The sequence below is a fragment of the Felis catus genome, chromosome C2 (genome assembly GCF_018350175.1).
Source record: "Felis catus isolate Fca126 chromosome C2, F.catus_Fca126_mat1.0, whole genome shotgun sequence".
Classification (NCBI taxonomy): domain Eukaryota; kingdom Metazoa; phylum Chordata; class Mammalia; order Carnivora; family Felidae; genus Felis; species Felis catus.
Window position 1 is genome coordinate 75677791 of NC_058376.1, and position 15337 is coordinate 75693127.

Consider the following 15337-nt stretch of genomic DNA (forward strand, 5'->3'; position numbering starts at 1 on the left):
TGCCCCCAGCGGAGCGGCACTGCCTCGTCCCTCCCAGCCCGGCCGCGGCGCCCGCCGCGCTCCTGACCAGAGCCCCAGCTCCCTGTCCACCTGGGACGCGCGCACCATGGACTCCGGACCCGGCTGCCGAAGACAGGCGGCCTTTTGGTTGGACAATTAGCGGAGGTGGGCGGGGAGTTGACGAACCCCACACGCGCGCCTCTCCATGAAGATTCTTGAGCTTTCTTTGAAGAAAGGAGTGCATATGCTGCAGTGTCTCTGTGGAAGGAGCCTGAGGTCCAGCAACAGCCTAAGTGGTGAGAAAATGTTCTTTCCTCGGCCTTAAAACGCTGCAGATGCCCCCCACCCCACCCCTTCCTCCCCCTTGGCTCCTTCTGCGCTCGGCTCCCCTCCTTTATTCCGCGCTGTCAGTGGGAGAAGGAAGGCGGTTCCCTAGTGGGGCGAGAGAAAGGCCCCGGCCGCCGGTTTTGTCTTTGGGGGTGTTTTTTCCTAATCCCCGAAGTCATCTGCGCTTTGTAGAACGCTCTAGCTCTCGCTGAGCGCCTGGACTGGAACCGCGGGTCTCTTTTCGAGGGGTGCTTATAAACTGACCTGCTTTCGCACTTCCTCGCGGCTCTCTCCTTGTGACTTGTAAGGGCGGTGTGCGACTTGGAGTTGCTCAGTGTCTCCTCTTAAGAAGTTGCTGATGCGTTCGACAGGAGAGGGGACTTTTAAACAGGTGGCTGGCGAGGCAGGTATCTTTTATTTTTCTTGCCTTGTCGGAGAAGTAGACATCTGGCCTTAGTCGGAGAGTAGCTTTGCCCTGGAGACCAAACAATTTCTGTCCTCGGTACTGAAACAGGAGAGTCTCAATTAGCCCTGGGTTTAACCAACCGGGTCCCTCAGGAAAGGCCCAGGGAGGGAAAGAAAGAAAATCAAACCCTTTTAATGACCTGCAAAATTTAGAATTTAAATGAAAAAAAAAAAAAAGAGGAAGGAAAGAAAGAGATAAAGAAAGAACGAACTAAGCTAAAATCAAGTAAGTGAAATTCTCTTCTGATGAAGCCCTACAAACGCGGTGCTCTTTCACCACACTTTGATTTGTGCTTCTCTGTCTCTTTTTAAGGTGTAAGTATCCTTTAATGTGATTATGTCTACTAACCTTTCGACTGCTCATCTAGTTTTTGTGTCTTTTGGTTTTCTTTACAAAATGGGGGTGGGGTGTGAGGAGAGGACAGGTGCCCTTATTATGTCTAGGCAAGTGTCTCTTTGTGAAATAATTTGTCTTGCCCATAAATTGCCCAGTAACTTTAATGTTCAACAATTTAACAATATTATAATAGGCTTCATGTTTAAAACTTCGTATGCTATTCTGGGGGATCTGATTCATTTGGTTACCTCCCTATTTTCACCCTGTTCTGGAACTATAAAGATTATATTTGGAAAGATTAGAATATATATAGATTTCATTCATTTTTTCCCTAAAATTTTGACTTTCTGGCTACTCACCACTCTAAATGAAAAGTAAAACTATTTTAAAAGAACTAATTAGGTAATTTATATGTGAAATATGAGAATATACACTTTTGAAATACAATCACAATGAGATCTTATATTTTTACTTTTGTTGAATTCATAAGATTATTTACAGTCTTTTTTGCCACCATTTATTTATAAGTGCTCAATGATATCCAACTGCTATATTTTAAATTAGTATGCTTGATGATGAAATTTCATATTTTGAAAATACATATCTCAGGAAGCCGGTAAAGATGTATGTTTATTTCAGTTTTCCTTGTTCACATTAAATAACACATAGATTGCAACTTGGATATATGTTTTCTGGATGTGAAAAAATTTAAGTATATATGGTGTGTAATAATGACAAAGTGCTACCTTGTGTAAAAATAGGTAACATATTAATTTATATTCAGAGTCAGTTTCTCAAATAGTAACAGATCCAAATAGAAGTGATAACATATGTGATGGGGCAGCATAGGTTGTTGTAAAATCATGACACTTAGAGTCAGAAGACTTAGTTATAAAGCAGTCTTAATAAAAGTACTAAGAATCCTTTAACTAAGTATTTTTATCTTAGTGGAAAAAGTGGAAATAATAGCTCTAGCCTGGTTCCTATATCTTGTTTTAAAAGATTTAACATGCAACCCTTGAAAACTGTTGCACTTTATTTCTTTATATGCTTTTTTACTTAGTGGGGTGGTTGGTTAGTTTAGGGGATGATCACTCCAACATATTTTTTGTAAAATGGTTTAGTCACAAGTAGTGAAGATGAAGGTTCCGTCATAACTTTTCCACAGAGAGAGATAATATACAGAGATAATATATAGATAATAATATAATAATATACAGATAATATACAGAGTTACTGAGAGATTGTTTCTGGGAACTACATTGCTGTTGTTTGATTGTGGCCTTTCTTGGCTTATGATCTTGGATAACATGCTTGACCTTGCCATTCCTCAATTTATGCATACATGTTAATTACTATGGTAATAGTACGTACCTCATAGGTTGTGGTAAAGATTAATCAAGCTGAGAATAGCTAAAGATTTGTTGAACTCTTACTATATGCCAGACATTATTCTAAGAACTTTGAGTCTACCATATATAATGTGCTCAGTATATTTTAAATATTATTATTATTGTGCTCCATTTTAACATGATTTCACTCATGTGACTTGTACCATTAGCATGGCATCACAGCAATTCCATGTGAAATGTTTTTATTCCCAGTGTGTGAATACATTGAGGTAAAGACATCAGATACATTTTAATGGAACAAGTTTATAAGAATAGAACTGGAATGCCCAATATTAATTTTTTTCAACTTACCTAAAAAGAAATATAATAATATTTTGAACTGTGTCAGAATGGAGTACAAAGTTTTATACCAGTAACATCTTCCCCATTATTTTACAGCTGAGGGAAGTAAGGGCCACAGGGGAGGAGTGGCATAATTTGTTTTAAGAAGTTAAAAGTTCAATCCCTTCCTCTAATGGATTGCTGCATTTTTGGAATTGCAAACATTTCAATAATTTATTTAGGTTTCATTAAATAAATGGAGTTAAACAAATACAAAATGATCATTAGTAACTTTCGAGCTTCTTAGTATAATTAAAATGTTTTATTGCTCCTGTCTTTCCTCTATAGTACCAAATATTAATCTTGCCTAATATATCCATTATATTAGTTTATAAATCCTTTTACTTCAGTAGGATGTAGATAGTATGAGATATCAAATAGAAAGCAATCTTAGACAAGGTTAAGTGGGTTGTTTATGGCTTTTTCCTGGTATCTTATGATCTTTTTTTTCCATTTCTCAAAATCAGTGATATATTTTTTTAAGCATGGGGAGCCTATCTATTGAAAGAACATTAAGAAGTTTAAATTCCAGGGGTGCCTGGGTGGCTCAGTCAGTTAAGCATCCGACTTTGGCTCAGGTCATAATCTTGATGTTTGTGAGTTCGAGCCCCACATTGGGCTCTGTGCTGACAGCTCAGAGCCTGGAGGCTGCTTTGGATTCTGTGTCTCCTTATCTCTCTGCCCCTCCCCCACTTGTGCTCTGTCTCTATCTATCAAAAAATAAATAAATGTAAAAAAAAAACAATAAAAGAAAATTCTAAACAATTCTGCTTAGAGTATATGACACTTCTATTAACCTGGAAGATGCTAAGATTTTAGTTTGAAGGAGAGGGAAGTAGATTCATTTTTCCCTAGATTTGGGATCTTTACAAAGAAACATAAGCTCACTGAAGAGTAGACATTAAAACAATAGCTTGAATGACTGCTCCCTTTCCTCTCAAGGTCTAGTTGGGAGGAAAGCAGAAGCATTCTATCAAGGAAGGGTTTCTCATCACTTTGGTAGGAAAAACCAATGAAAGAAGGATTCCTGTCCTAACAACCAGACTCCCAAGAAGGCTGTCTTAGGTATCAACCTGACAGAGGATGGCAGCACTTTTGGTAGTGGGTGCCTACAATAGTAGGAAAATAAGTGTGTATACCTGTGGGTGTGCACACTCATAGCACAAGAGAGGGACAACACTGTGCTTGTCTTATCACCCTCAGCTGTTCCAGAAAAGCAGCCATTGGCCTCTCCTCCTTCTGTACACAGTCATAACTCTCCCGTGATACCCTGTCAATTAGGGGCTGCCTCAGCCTGGTGGCACAGAGGATTACCAGATGTCCAGACATTGAGCTGTACAATCACATCAAGTAGCTTTGGTGTGGGATTGAAACACTCCAGGCAAAAGTAATTTATCAATCCTAATGAACACACAAAAGTAAAACCCAGTCATGCCCTTACTTTCAAATATAGCACTGCCATCTAAATTAAATTTGCCTGCTTACATTCAGTTTACATCATCTAATGTATATCTAAGAGATTTAGGGTTTAACTACTGTACAAGACAGTCAGGTGATCTTGAATTTGGTTGCAATGTGGTCATTGTTTTAAGCCCATTTCTCAGGAAGGGATCCTCAACAAAGATAGCATTACACAGTTGTTTTCAACTTCTCTCTGCTTTGCTTGTGAGTATGTAGTCCTTTACTCTCTTTACTTTTTCTTTAAGGATGTGGGTCACATCCAAAATTTGGAGAAATGAAAATAATGTATTTATAAATTGAGAATATTTTAGATTCTAATTCAGTCTTCAGAAATCCACCTAATTAAAAACAAATGGCAAAACTTACCTCTTGAAGCAATATACTCAGTTGTTCACTTCATTTTAGTTAAGAAACATGGGTGATTTCAGTGTGTCACTGCCTTCATTTATCTAATCTTGGAAAACTTCACTAAAGAATAATTAATTGATGATTTATATGTGGCAATTATCTTTGTTGTAAAATCTTTCTTTGAGCTGGTTTTTATGTCATAATGTTAAAATTCTTCCTATTTAAATGTTTTTCCAGTGAGTACAATGAATAAGATTTATGCAATATACAGGGGCGCCTGGATGGCTCAGTCAGTTGAACATCTGACTTCAGCTCAGGTCATGGTCTTGCAGTTTGTGAGTTTGAGCCCTGTGTCAGGCTCTGTGCTAACAAACAGTTCAGGGCCTGGAGCCTGGTTCAGATTCTGTATCTCTCTCTCTCTCTCTCCCCCTCCCCCTCCCCTGCTCATGTTCTGCCTCTCTCTGTCTCTCAAAAATAAATAAATGTTTAAAAACTTTAAAATGAAAAGAATTATGCGATATACAAAATGTCCATAACTTTCTTATGGCTTTCATTTTCAAAGAAATTTTCGTTGTTTTACATGAGGTTTTCAGTGTTAATGTCAGAAAATTCAAGAAGTTCGTGCCTGTTACTAATCCACTTGTCATATAGTACTTTCAAAAAGCAATTTGCCAAGTGCCTACTATGTGCAAATATAGTAGGCATTGCCACTTTTCACTCAATATTTTGGGTTTTTCTCTTGGGCACATTGTAGGGTGGCACTACCCCATTCCTATGGAGTTAGGCTGGCCATGTGACTTGCACTAGCAAATGAAATGCTCTACCGGCCAGAGCACAACTCACCTCAGGCTCTGAGCTTCTGATGATGTTTAAGGAAGCAGTGGCTCCATCAGCCTGTATCCCTGAGTGTCTACAATAAGTAGAGCCTCATTATGTGATCCATGATGGACATTTAGCACAAATGAGAGGTTAAAGTCTTTTTTAAAGTAGCTTAGATTTTTTTTAATATGAAATTTATTGTCAAATTGGTTTCCATACAACACCCAGTGCTCATCCCAACAGGTGCCCTCTTCAATGCCCATCACCCACCCTCCCCTCCCTCCCACCCCCCATCAACCCTCAGTTTGTTCTCACTATTTAAGAGTCTATTATGGTTTCGTTCTCTCCCTCTCTTTTTTTTCCTTCCCCTCCCCAATGGTCTTCTGTTAAGTTTCTCAGGATCCACATAAGAGTGAAAACCTATGGTATCTGTCTTTCTCTGTATGACTTATTTCACTTAGCATAACACTCTCCAGTTCCATCCATGTTGCTACAAAAGGCCATATTTCATTCTTCCTCATTGCCAAGTAGTATTCCATTGTGTATATAAACCACAATTTCTTTATCCATTCATCAGTTGATGGACATTTATGTTCTTTCCATAATTTGGCTATTGTTGAAAGTGCTGCTATAAACATTGGGGTACAAGTGCCCCTATGCACCAGCACTCCTGTATCTCTTGGGTAAATTCCTAGCAGTACTATTGCTGGATCATCAGGTAGATCTATTTTTAATTTTTTGAGGAACCTCTACACTGTTTTCCAGAGTAGCTGCACCAGTTTGCATTCCCACCAACAGTGCAAGAGTGTTCCCACTTCTCCACATCCTCTCCAGCATCTATAGTCTCCTGATTTGTTCATTTTAGCCTAAAGTAGCTTAGATTTTTAAGACCATTTGTTACCTGGCCTATCCTGATTGATATAGTAAGGAAGGACAGTTTAAAATTACTCAACACATCTCCAGAGGCAAGGGAAACAAAAGCAAAAATTAACTATTGAGACCTCATCAAGATAAAAAGTCTGCACAGCGAAGGAAACAATCAGCAAAACCAGAAGGCAACTGATAAAATGGGAGAATATATTTGCAAATGACATATCATATAAAGGGCTAGTATCCAAAATTTATAGAGAACTTATCAAACTCAACACCTCACCAAAAAACAAATAATCCAGTGACAAAAGGGGCAAAAGACATGGATAGGCAATTTTCCAAGGAAGACATCCAGATGGCTAACAGACACATGAAAAAATGCTCAACATCACTCATTATCAGAGAAATACAAATCAAAACCACAAAGAGATACCACCTCACACCAGTCAGAATGGCTAAAATTAACAACTCAGGCAATGACAGATGCTGGTGAGGATGCAGAGAAAGAGGAACCTTTTTGCATTGCTGGTGGGAATGCAAACTGGTGCAGCCACTCTGGAAAACAGTATGGAGGTTCCTCAAAAAATTAAAAATAGAACTACCCTATGATCCAGTAATGTCACTACTAGGTATTTATCCAAAGGATACAGGTGTCCTGTTTCAAAGGTGCACATGCACCCCAATGTTTATAGCAGCTCTATCAACAATAGCCAAATTATGGAAAGACCTGTAATGTCCATCGACAGATGAATGGATAAAGAAGATGGCATATATATTTATATATATGTTCCCCCTCACACACAATGGAGTGTTACTCGGCAATCAAAAAGAATGAAATCTTGCCATTTGCAACAATGTGGATGGAACTAGAGTGTATTATACTAAGTGAAATTAGTCAGAGAAGGACAAATATCATATGACTTCACTTATATGTAGAGTTTAAGATACAAAACAAATGAACAGAAAGGAAAGGAAGCAAAAATAATATAAAAACAGGAAGGGGAACAAAACATAAGAGACTCTTAAGTCTAGAGAACAAACTGAAGGTTGCAGGAGGGGTTGTGCATGGAGGGATGGGCTAAGCAGGCAAGGGGCATAAAGGAGGACACTTGTTGGGATGAGCACTGGGTGTTATATGTAGGGGATGAATCACTGGATTCTACTCCTTAAATCATTATTGCACTGTATGCTAACTAACTTGGATGTAAATAATGATAATAATAATAATATTAATAATAATAATAATAATAATAATGATAATAATAATAAAGTTAATGGTAAATTCTTGGGCTCCACTTTCTCTATGACCTCATCTATAATATATAACCAATAGATGTATTGGTTTTCTTTTAAAATATTTGGGTAATTAGTTCAGCATCCCAAGGTATGAGGTTTTGTCATCCTTCTGATAAGTTAGCATGTGTCTGGAGCCTTGCCGGTACCATGTTTCTTAAATGATATTTATATTTCCCCCCAAAATAAGAATGAAGTAATCAAGTTCCATTGATGTCTGAGAATATTCTTTTAAACTTGTAATTTAATTTCAAGGCTCTTAAGAACTCCAGTTCTCCTTTCTACATACCCTGAGATGTAAAAACTACATATCTTCAAACACATCCTGAAAGGAAAGAACTAATTACAATACCTGAAAAACAGATACAACGTGGCAGCTCTCATCTCTACTGCAGTTTTGCCAGACAAGGAGAAATGCAAATAAAATTGTTTTTCTTCTCCCAGCTTATACACTGAGAGCAGCATGCATGGGGAAAAAAAACAGGGCATTACTTTATGGTGAAGTGATTGGGCTGGGCTGAGTGCTCTCATCTGTGTTAGGGACCAGCAGTCCATTTTCCTGACTCCAGGTTAAGTACAGCAAAAGACAGGAGAGAAGCCATTTTCTGGAAGCCTAGGATACTTGAGTCATACTAACTACCCTTCACAGTTGCTCGCCCTCCCTTTCTTCTCCATCTGAGGACAGAAAGTTAAAGAAATATGTCTCTGACTTCAAGGGTTGTCCTTTTTCACATTAGCAAGCATTCCTTGAGGGCTGTTTGCATGCAATGTTCTGCATTAGGCACTAGAAACCTAGTACGGAGAAATATATATATACACACACAAGCAAGAGGTATACTACTAGGCAGGATAGGATATGTGCCCAAAGTGGATTACTGGGGAGCCTCAGTTTGTTTCAGTTTAACAACCTCTTAGCTGAGTTAATGTTCTATGGTAAAATCTCTTCGAGGAAGGAATAGTTAATTCTGCCTGGGATTCCTGTTAATCTCCCTGAACTTGAAAAGCATTTAGAAGTTCAAAAGGTAGTACTAGCATGGGCAGATGGGGGCTCTAACGGAAAGGAGTAGTATCTCAGGATATTTTACTGGAAGAATGTGTTTGTATAAAAATAAGATACAGATATAAAAAAAGTAGTTTTTTCAAAAATAATTACCCTACCTCTCAATGCAAGCCTACCCAGCTTTGCTCGTATTCAGATATCTTGCCTAGTTATCTATGTTATACATCTCTTCTGCCCCTACCTCAACATGACTCCATTTATTCACAGCTTGGTACAATACATCAGCTTCTAAGAAAGCAAGTTGTATTCTCTGGTATCAGAGTTAGAAAGGATGTCCAGGGAGCACTTAGAGATCTGTTTTCCCAATTTCCATGGTATATCTTAAAACAACAAAGCTCTCCTTTGTACTGCTTCATGTATGAAATTGCTATCTTTATGCCATGTTATTTTCATTGCACATCATTAGGAATGCCATGTCCGAATAGTTCTTCTAAGCCATTAAATGTTTCAGGGCATCTGCATTTCCTAGGGTGCCAATCAGAAAGCTACTGTGAATCTGCCAAGACCATCTCTCTTGCTGAAATGATCTTTCTTGTTTATACATAAGCTTCTAGTACCATCCCACCCCCTCCACTCATTACTGTTTATAGAAACGATAGCATTGCAGTTGGTGTCACTGATTGCCTACGTTGCTGCTTCAATGAAGCCAGCTGGGATTCGATTGCATGGTCTTTAAATAAAACTTAGTGGCACAAAATGAATCTCTTTTTTGAGGGGAGGGGTGTTGTTGCTAGCTGGATGGTTCTCTAAAGCACTAATTATTGCGTGACTTGGAGGAACTTGAGAATCAGTAGATCGCCATGTTGGCTCAGTGTCTGACCTTGGCACTAAGGAAATTGTGAGTAGATGAAGCCGTTCTCAAAATGATAGTTATAAACTCCTTACCCACACCCCATCGTAGCACTCTGTACATAACTCAGTGACTGGAGATAGCCCATGTGCCTATCGGTCCAGCTACCCAAAGGCCAGAAGATTGATTGAGATCATGAATTCTGGCCAGCAGTTTTCTGTGACAGTCTGGTGACAGTCCTGTATTCACAGACAGCTCAGGAATGACCTGGAAATGGTGATAAACAGAGAGAAAAATTGGTGCTGCATTTTCTAAAACTGGTGCAGTAATAAAATGGAGGATATCAATCATGACTTTTGGACTTTTGACTCCCAAACTTCACTGTGTGTTAGGCAGGATTCCTCTTTATAGTTATATAATACAGATGAATAAACTAAGGCTTATCCTTAGATTTTTATGTCTATATACATTTATTTATTTTCTCACTAATCTGAATGTACATGTATGTGTCTATGTGACTCTGTGTGTGCGTGTGTGTGTGTGTGTGTGTGTGTGTGTGTGTGTGTATCTTTAATTAAATGCATTCGAAATTGTTAATGGCAATTACCTTTATGGAGTTTGATGGCAGATACTTGCTTTATGCATTAAATATTTCTATATAATTTGAATTATGAAAATGTGTTCCTTTTATAATAAAAGTGAGTGATATATATTTCAGAGTATACAGTTTTCTGCTCACAGCAGTAAACTTTGAAAATGTAAACTCTGTAAAATAAGAAAATCAAAACCACAACCTCAATATAATCTCTGCACTCTTTGTGTGTGAATTTTTAAAATGTTATCACAGTTATGTGCTTCATTTGTTTCTTTTCTTGTGATCTTAAATAATTACTCTAAATATGGAAATACATATTGAAATGTTTGGAAAACACTCTTTTTCCAGAAGGAATTATAAGAAGCTGTTAATAGTGGTTAGTTGGAGAGAGAAACTTTTGGGGCAGTAAAAAAGGTAGGCTTCCTTTTTTTTAGCTTTGTGTGTTTCTAATGATTTGTACATATTGACTATGTGTGTGTGTGTGTGTGTAATTGTGTGTGTGTGTGTGTGTGTGTGTGTGTGTATACACATATATACGTATGTATGTCAGGATATAGCTGGATGGGAAACTGTGGATCATTTTTTATTTTCTTTTTATTTGTTACTTATCTGCATTAAAAATACTAGTAGACATGTCGATTTACAAAATATTCTTCTAATGATTTTAAATTACTTAATTGAATGACATCACATGTCTGTGCTACAATTATCATTTACCTCCTGTTTTTGGATATTTAGATTACATCCATTTTTCTCTGCCTTTACATTTTTTGACTAATACCCTTGGGTAGAGATCTTTGTGTGTGGTGGGCTTAGGGGATGGCATTTATGATAACTTTTCTATCTCCTCTTTACAGTTACCTCCTTCCTTAATCTTGAGTTCAAAATGGTTGAGAAAATAGACAAAGTTGTCAAACAGATGGCTATTAAACATGTTTACTTTTTTACTGGATTGCTGGAATATTGGCTTAGAGAATGGTCAAAATTGGATTTAGCACCTTTCTCCCCAAACTAAATATTGACATATGCAACTCACCAGAGGGAAGATTTGGGTCTGTGGAACAGGCCTGCTGAGAAATCCAACCTTACCTCTGTTGGGCCTCACTAGTGGAATCAGAGAGATTTGGATTTGATGTCTACCTCTAGAGACACACATGGATCCTGACCTACTTGTGCCCACCCAGCAGTTCAGAATGTGTCCAGCCTGCGGGCAGGCAGATCCACAAAGAGGGAGGTGGGGAGGACCCACAACAAGCTAAATTTCACCTGCCCCATTTTTTTTCTCTCTCTTATCTCACCATTCACATAAGGTTTTCCTCTTTCTTGGAAAGGAATGAGAAGGGTGGCTGGAAGGTCAGAGACTCTCTTGCCATATGTTGGAAAAGGCAGAAGTGGCTCTTCTGTGGACTAAGAAGTAAGCATGTGAAGTGGGAGCAAAACTTTACTCTTACAATGTGTAATTTTCAAAAGCACAGCTACTTTTAAGGTATTGATATGCTGTTCTCCAGTAACTTACACTTCTAACAGTATAATATTCTCCTGGCTTTGTGTGACTGTGGGCGAGTTTCTTGGTCTCCCTGTGCCTCAAACGTAAAATGGGGCTTGATGATAGTGCTTAGGTTATAGGGTTGTTCTGAAGGTTAAATGCATTAATGTCGGTAAGGTTCTTCGCCTATGAAATCCCAAGCAAGTGGTCAGTGCATGGGGTTTTCTGCTCTTCTTTTTCTTGCTTTTCATCCCTCCTGGTGGGATAAAATACAAAGTGCATGCTGTTAGCGTGTGATTTATCCCATCTTATTCTGTCTTTTAAGGTAAAAAAAAAATGTACAGCATACCAAAGTTAAGAATATACTTAAAATTTTATTATGTATGTTTACATTTTCTTTGTTGCTTAAGACAGGCCTTTTTTTCAGGTAAAAGCAATAGGAATCTGTATCTAGCCAATTTCATTTGTGAAGATCTCAGTTTATTTCCTCAAAACAAATAATCACCATAATATCCACAGCATTAAGAATAATTCTGAATTTTATTTCATTGGTAGAAACAAATGTAAAATGGTATTAATGGAGTAATTTGCCTATAAGATGGTACTCTCTTCAGCGACTTTTGATAACTGAATTTCTGGAATTAATCATAGTTACACTAACTTTGTTCTTTTTTTTCTGTAAAAATTGTATCACATTTTAATTTATTTTTTGTTTAAAAAATTTTTAATGTGAAATTTATTGTCAAATTGGTTTCCGTATAACACCCAGTGCTCATCCCAACGGGTGCCCATCACCCTCAATGCCCATCACCCACTTTCCCCTCTCCCCCACCCCCACATCAACCCTCAGTTTGTTCTCACTATTTAAGAGTCTCTAATGGTTTGCCTCCTTCCCTCTCTGTAACTTTATTTTTTCCCCTTCCCCTCCCCGATGGTCTTCTGTTAAGTTTTTCAGGATCCACATAAGAGTGAAAACCTATGGTATCTGTCTTTCTCTGTATGACTTATTTCACTTAGCATAACACTCTCCAGTTCCATCCACGTTGCTACGAAAGGCCATATTTCATTCTTCCTCATTGCCAAGTACTATTCCATTGTGTATATAAACCACAATTTCTTTATCCATTCATCGGTTGATGGACATTTAGGCTCTTTCCATAATTTGGCTATTGTTGAAAGTGCTGCTTTAAACATGGGAACAAGTGCCCCTATGCATCAGCACTCCTGTATCCCTTGGGTAAATCCCTAGCAGTGCTATTGCTGGGTCATAGGATAGATCTATAACTTTGTTCTTGATAGTTCATAATACTCAAGTTTCAATTCTCTCTTATGTAGGTAGAGTATTTAGATGATCAAGACAGGAGGAAACCCAAAGTTATGTTAAATTTTAACCTTGTAGAATCACTGTAACTGAAAAACATTTTGAGCTCCTCAGGACTAAAACATAAATTAACTTTGATTTTCAAGTCTTGACAGCAAGTCTCATTTAGTAGATTGCTGATTTTCCATTCCTTGCCAACTCATTTCTAGGAAAACTAAAGATCATTTACACATTTACACAAGTCTGTCCTGGGATACAGGAGCTTTGTCACTCTCCTCTTTCGGTCTTATAGTAAACCAGACGGTGGATCTTCAGAATAATTTACTAAAGGGGTGCCTGGGTACCTAAGGAGGGTGAGTGTCTGACTTCAGCTCAGATCATGATCTCAAAGTTCGTGAGTTCAAACCCCGCATCAGGCTCTGTCCTGACAGCTCAGAGCCTGGTGCCTGCCTCAGTTTCTGTGTCTCCCCCTCTCTCTGCCCCTCCCCCACTTGCACTCTGTCTCTCTCTCAAAAATGAATGGACATTTAAAAAAATTTACAAAAAGAATAATTTACTGAATACCAGAGGTGTACCACAGGGCAGGAAATGGAAATGTAAAGACAGATACTAGCTGTCACTGCTCCTAGAGTACACAGGCCATGTCCTTGTCTAAGAGAGCCTCCTGGTCATCTCCAGCCTATTTCTGCATTATAGATATTCTTTGTTTCCTTCAGAATTAGGAATGGTTGTTTCAGGTTCCAGAGACACAGTGAGGTTATTCCTGTTCCCATTCCAAGGTTCATTGCTTTTCTGATGGCAGGATGACTGGCAGTGGAACATCTATGTCCTTTCAGAGAAACACACTTCCAGCACAAAATATGGTCTGGTCACTCCTGGTTTAGAAGAGGCAATCATGGTAGTAGCCTGTACATGTCTAAGTGTTTGAGTTATTCCATTTTCAATACTACCAGATGAGGAATGCTAAGTGTATGGCCCATGGAGCATTGTACCTTTCCTCCATCTTCCTTTCAAAGTAGATTGCAGAAGGGCTTAGTCTGGCATGCTCTTCTTGCTATGATCTCTTCCACAAACTCTTGGGCCAAATAAGACAAGCCTTTTAAGGATAAGCAAAGATTTTCCAATAGGGAAGCCTAAATGTAGAGAAAAGTTCTTTATGAACTTGGTTCTGCTCAAAATATATCAAATTTAAATTACTAAACAGAGTAGTTAACATCTTAGATGGAAAGATCTGCTTCAGTGGTTGGAGAGGTTTTACAGCAACAGAAACTAGATATTGACTTATACTGGTATAATGAGAAAGTCTTGAAAGGTAGTCCCTCTGAAAATAAAGGAGTTTCTATGATAAGGGGAAATTCTATTTTTTAAAAAGTTTACTTATTTATTTTGAGAGAGAAAGAGAAAATGCATGAGTTGGGGGGGTGCAGACAGACAGAGAGGGAGAGAGAATCCCAAGCAGGCTCTGCACTGTCGGCACAGAGACCGATATGGGGCTGGAATTCAGGAATTTTGAGATCATGACCTGAGGCGAAGTGAGACACTTAACCAACTGAGCCACCCAGGTGCCCCTGGGGAAATTCCAAGTTTTATCCTATGGGGCAAAAGCTACTAACACTCCCCAAATTGTTATTTATCTAGTTATAAGAATTTTAACGTTGTCTTATTGGCTACCCCATTTCTTGGAGAGTTGGGTATTTTAGGTTTGTCAGAGCAAAGACATTATGGAGCATCACTTCATTTATATATTAATTCAGCCAGCATTTACTGAGACCCATACTACAAGTCAAGCTATGGGCCTTGCATGAATTCTTTTCTAAGATAACTTATACTTTGATAAGGGAGATAACACGTGAGCATAAATAATCCAAATTAATGTATTAATAGTGTCCAAAGTGTGTCATTCTTAGTTACCATTGTCATTATTCTGCAAGGTACTATTGTGTTTGTAGCAGAGATAAATTCTCCTCAATGTTCTTGTTTTTAGGTTACCTTCTCTGATAATTATTATTTGCTGTATGATTATTTGCCATGTGCTCAGTTCAAGTTCTAGTTGAATAGATTGGTTGTTAATTTGTTTTCATCGTTCTAATCTGGAAATATTTTGCTGTAGTTAGCAGTAGGCAACTAGCCTTGGGTGAATCACCATTTCAGTTTTGTTTTCCAAAATGCAATACTATGGATTCCATTACCTCACCTGGAAATGATGTTCATGGCTTTGGAGTTGGGGGGGGGGGGCACAAGAAGGAATAAGAGATGTAATATATGTAGTTTGTTTTTAAAGTTAAAATACAGAAATGACCACTGATTAATATAACACACACTAATATGCCCAAGATTCAAGATGAACAAATTATTCACATTATGCCTTTTGTATTTCAGATATTTAAAAAAAAATTAATGTTTGTTCATTTTTTTGAGAGAGAGAGAGAGAG

At 38.2% G+C, this 15337-nt stretch overlaps 1 protein-coding gene across 2 annotated transcripts in view; it reads left to right on the forward strand.

The window, feature by feature from the left end:
- The window catches only part of FGF12 (fibroblast growth factor 12), a 560445-nt gene that overhangs the window by 185621 nt on the left and 359487 nt on the right, over nt 1-15337 (forward strand). Inside the window, exon 1 of one of the 2 annotated variants that reach the window (XM_019839972.3) lies at nt 106-296. The exons of the other annotated variant lie outside the window; for it this stretch is intronic. Within the exon in view, the coding sequence (XP_019695531.1) occupies nt 206-296 (91 nt within the window). The 5' untranslated portion in view covers nt 106-205. Of the gene's footprint in view, nt 1-105; nt 297-15337 lie in introns of those variants that run through there. 2 annotated transcript variants of the gene reach the window in all.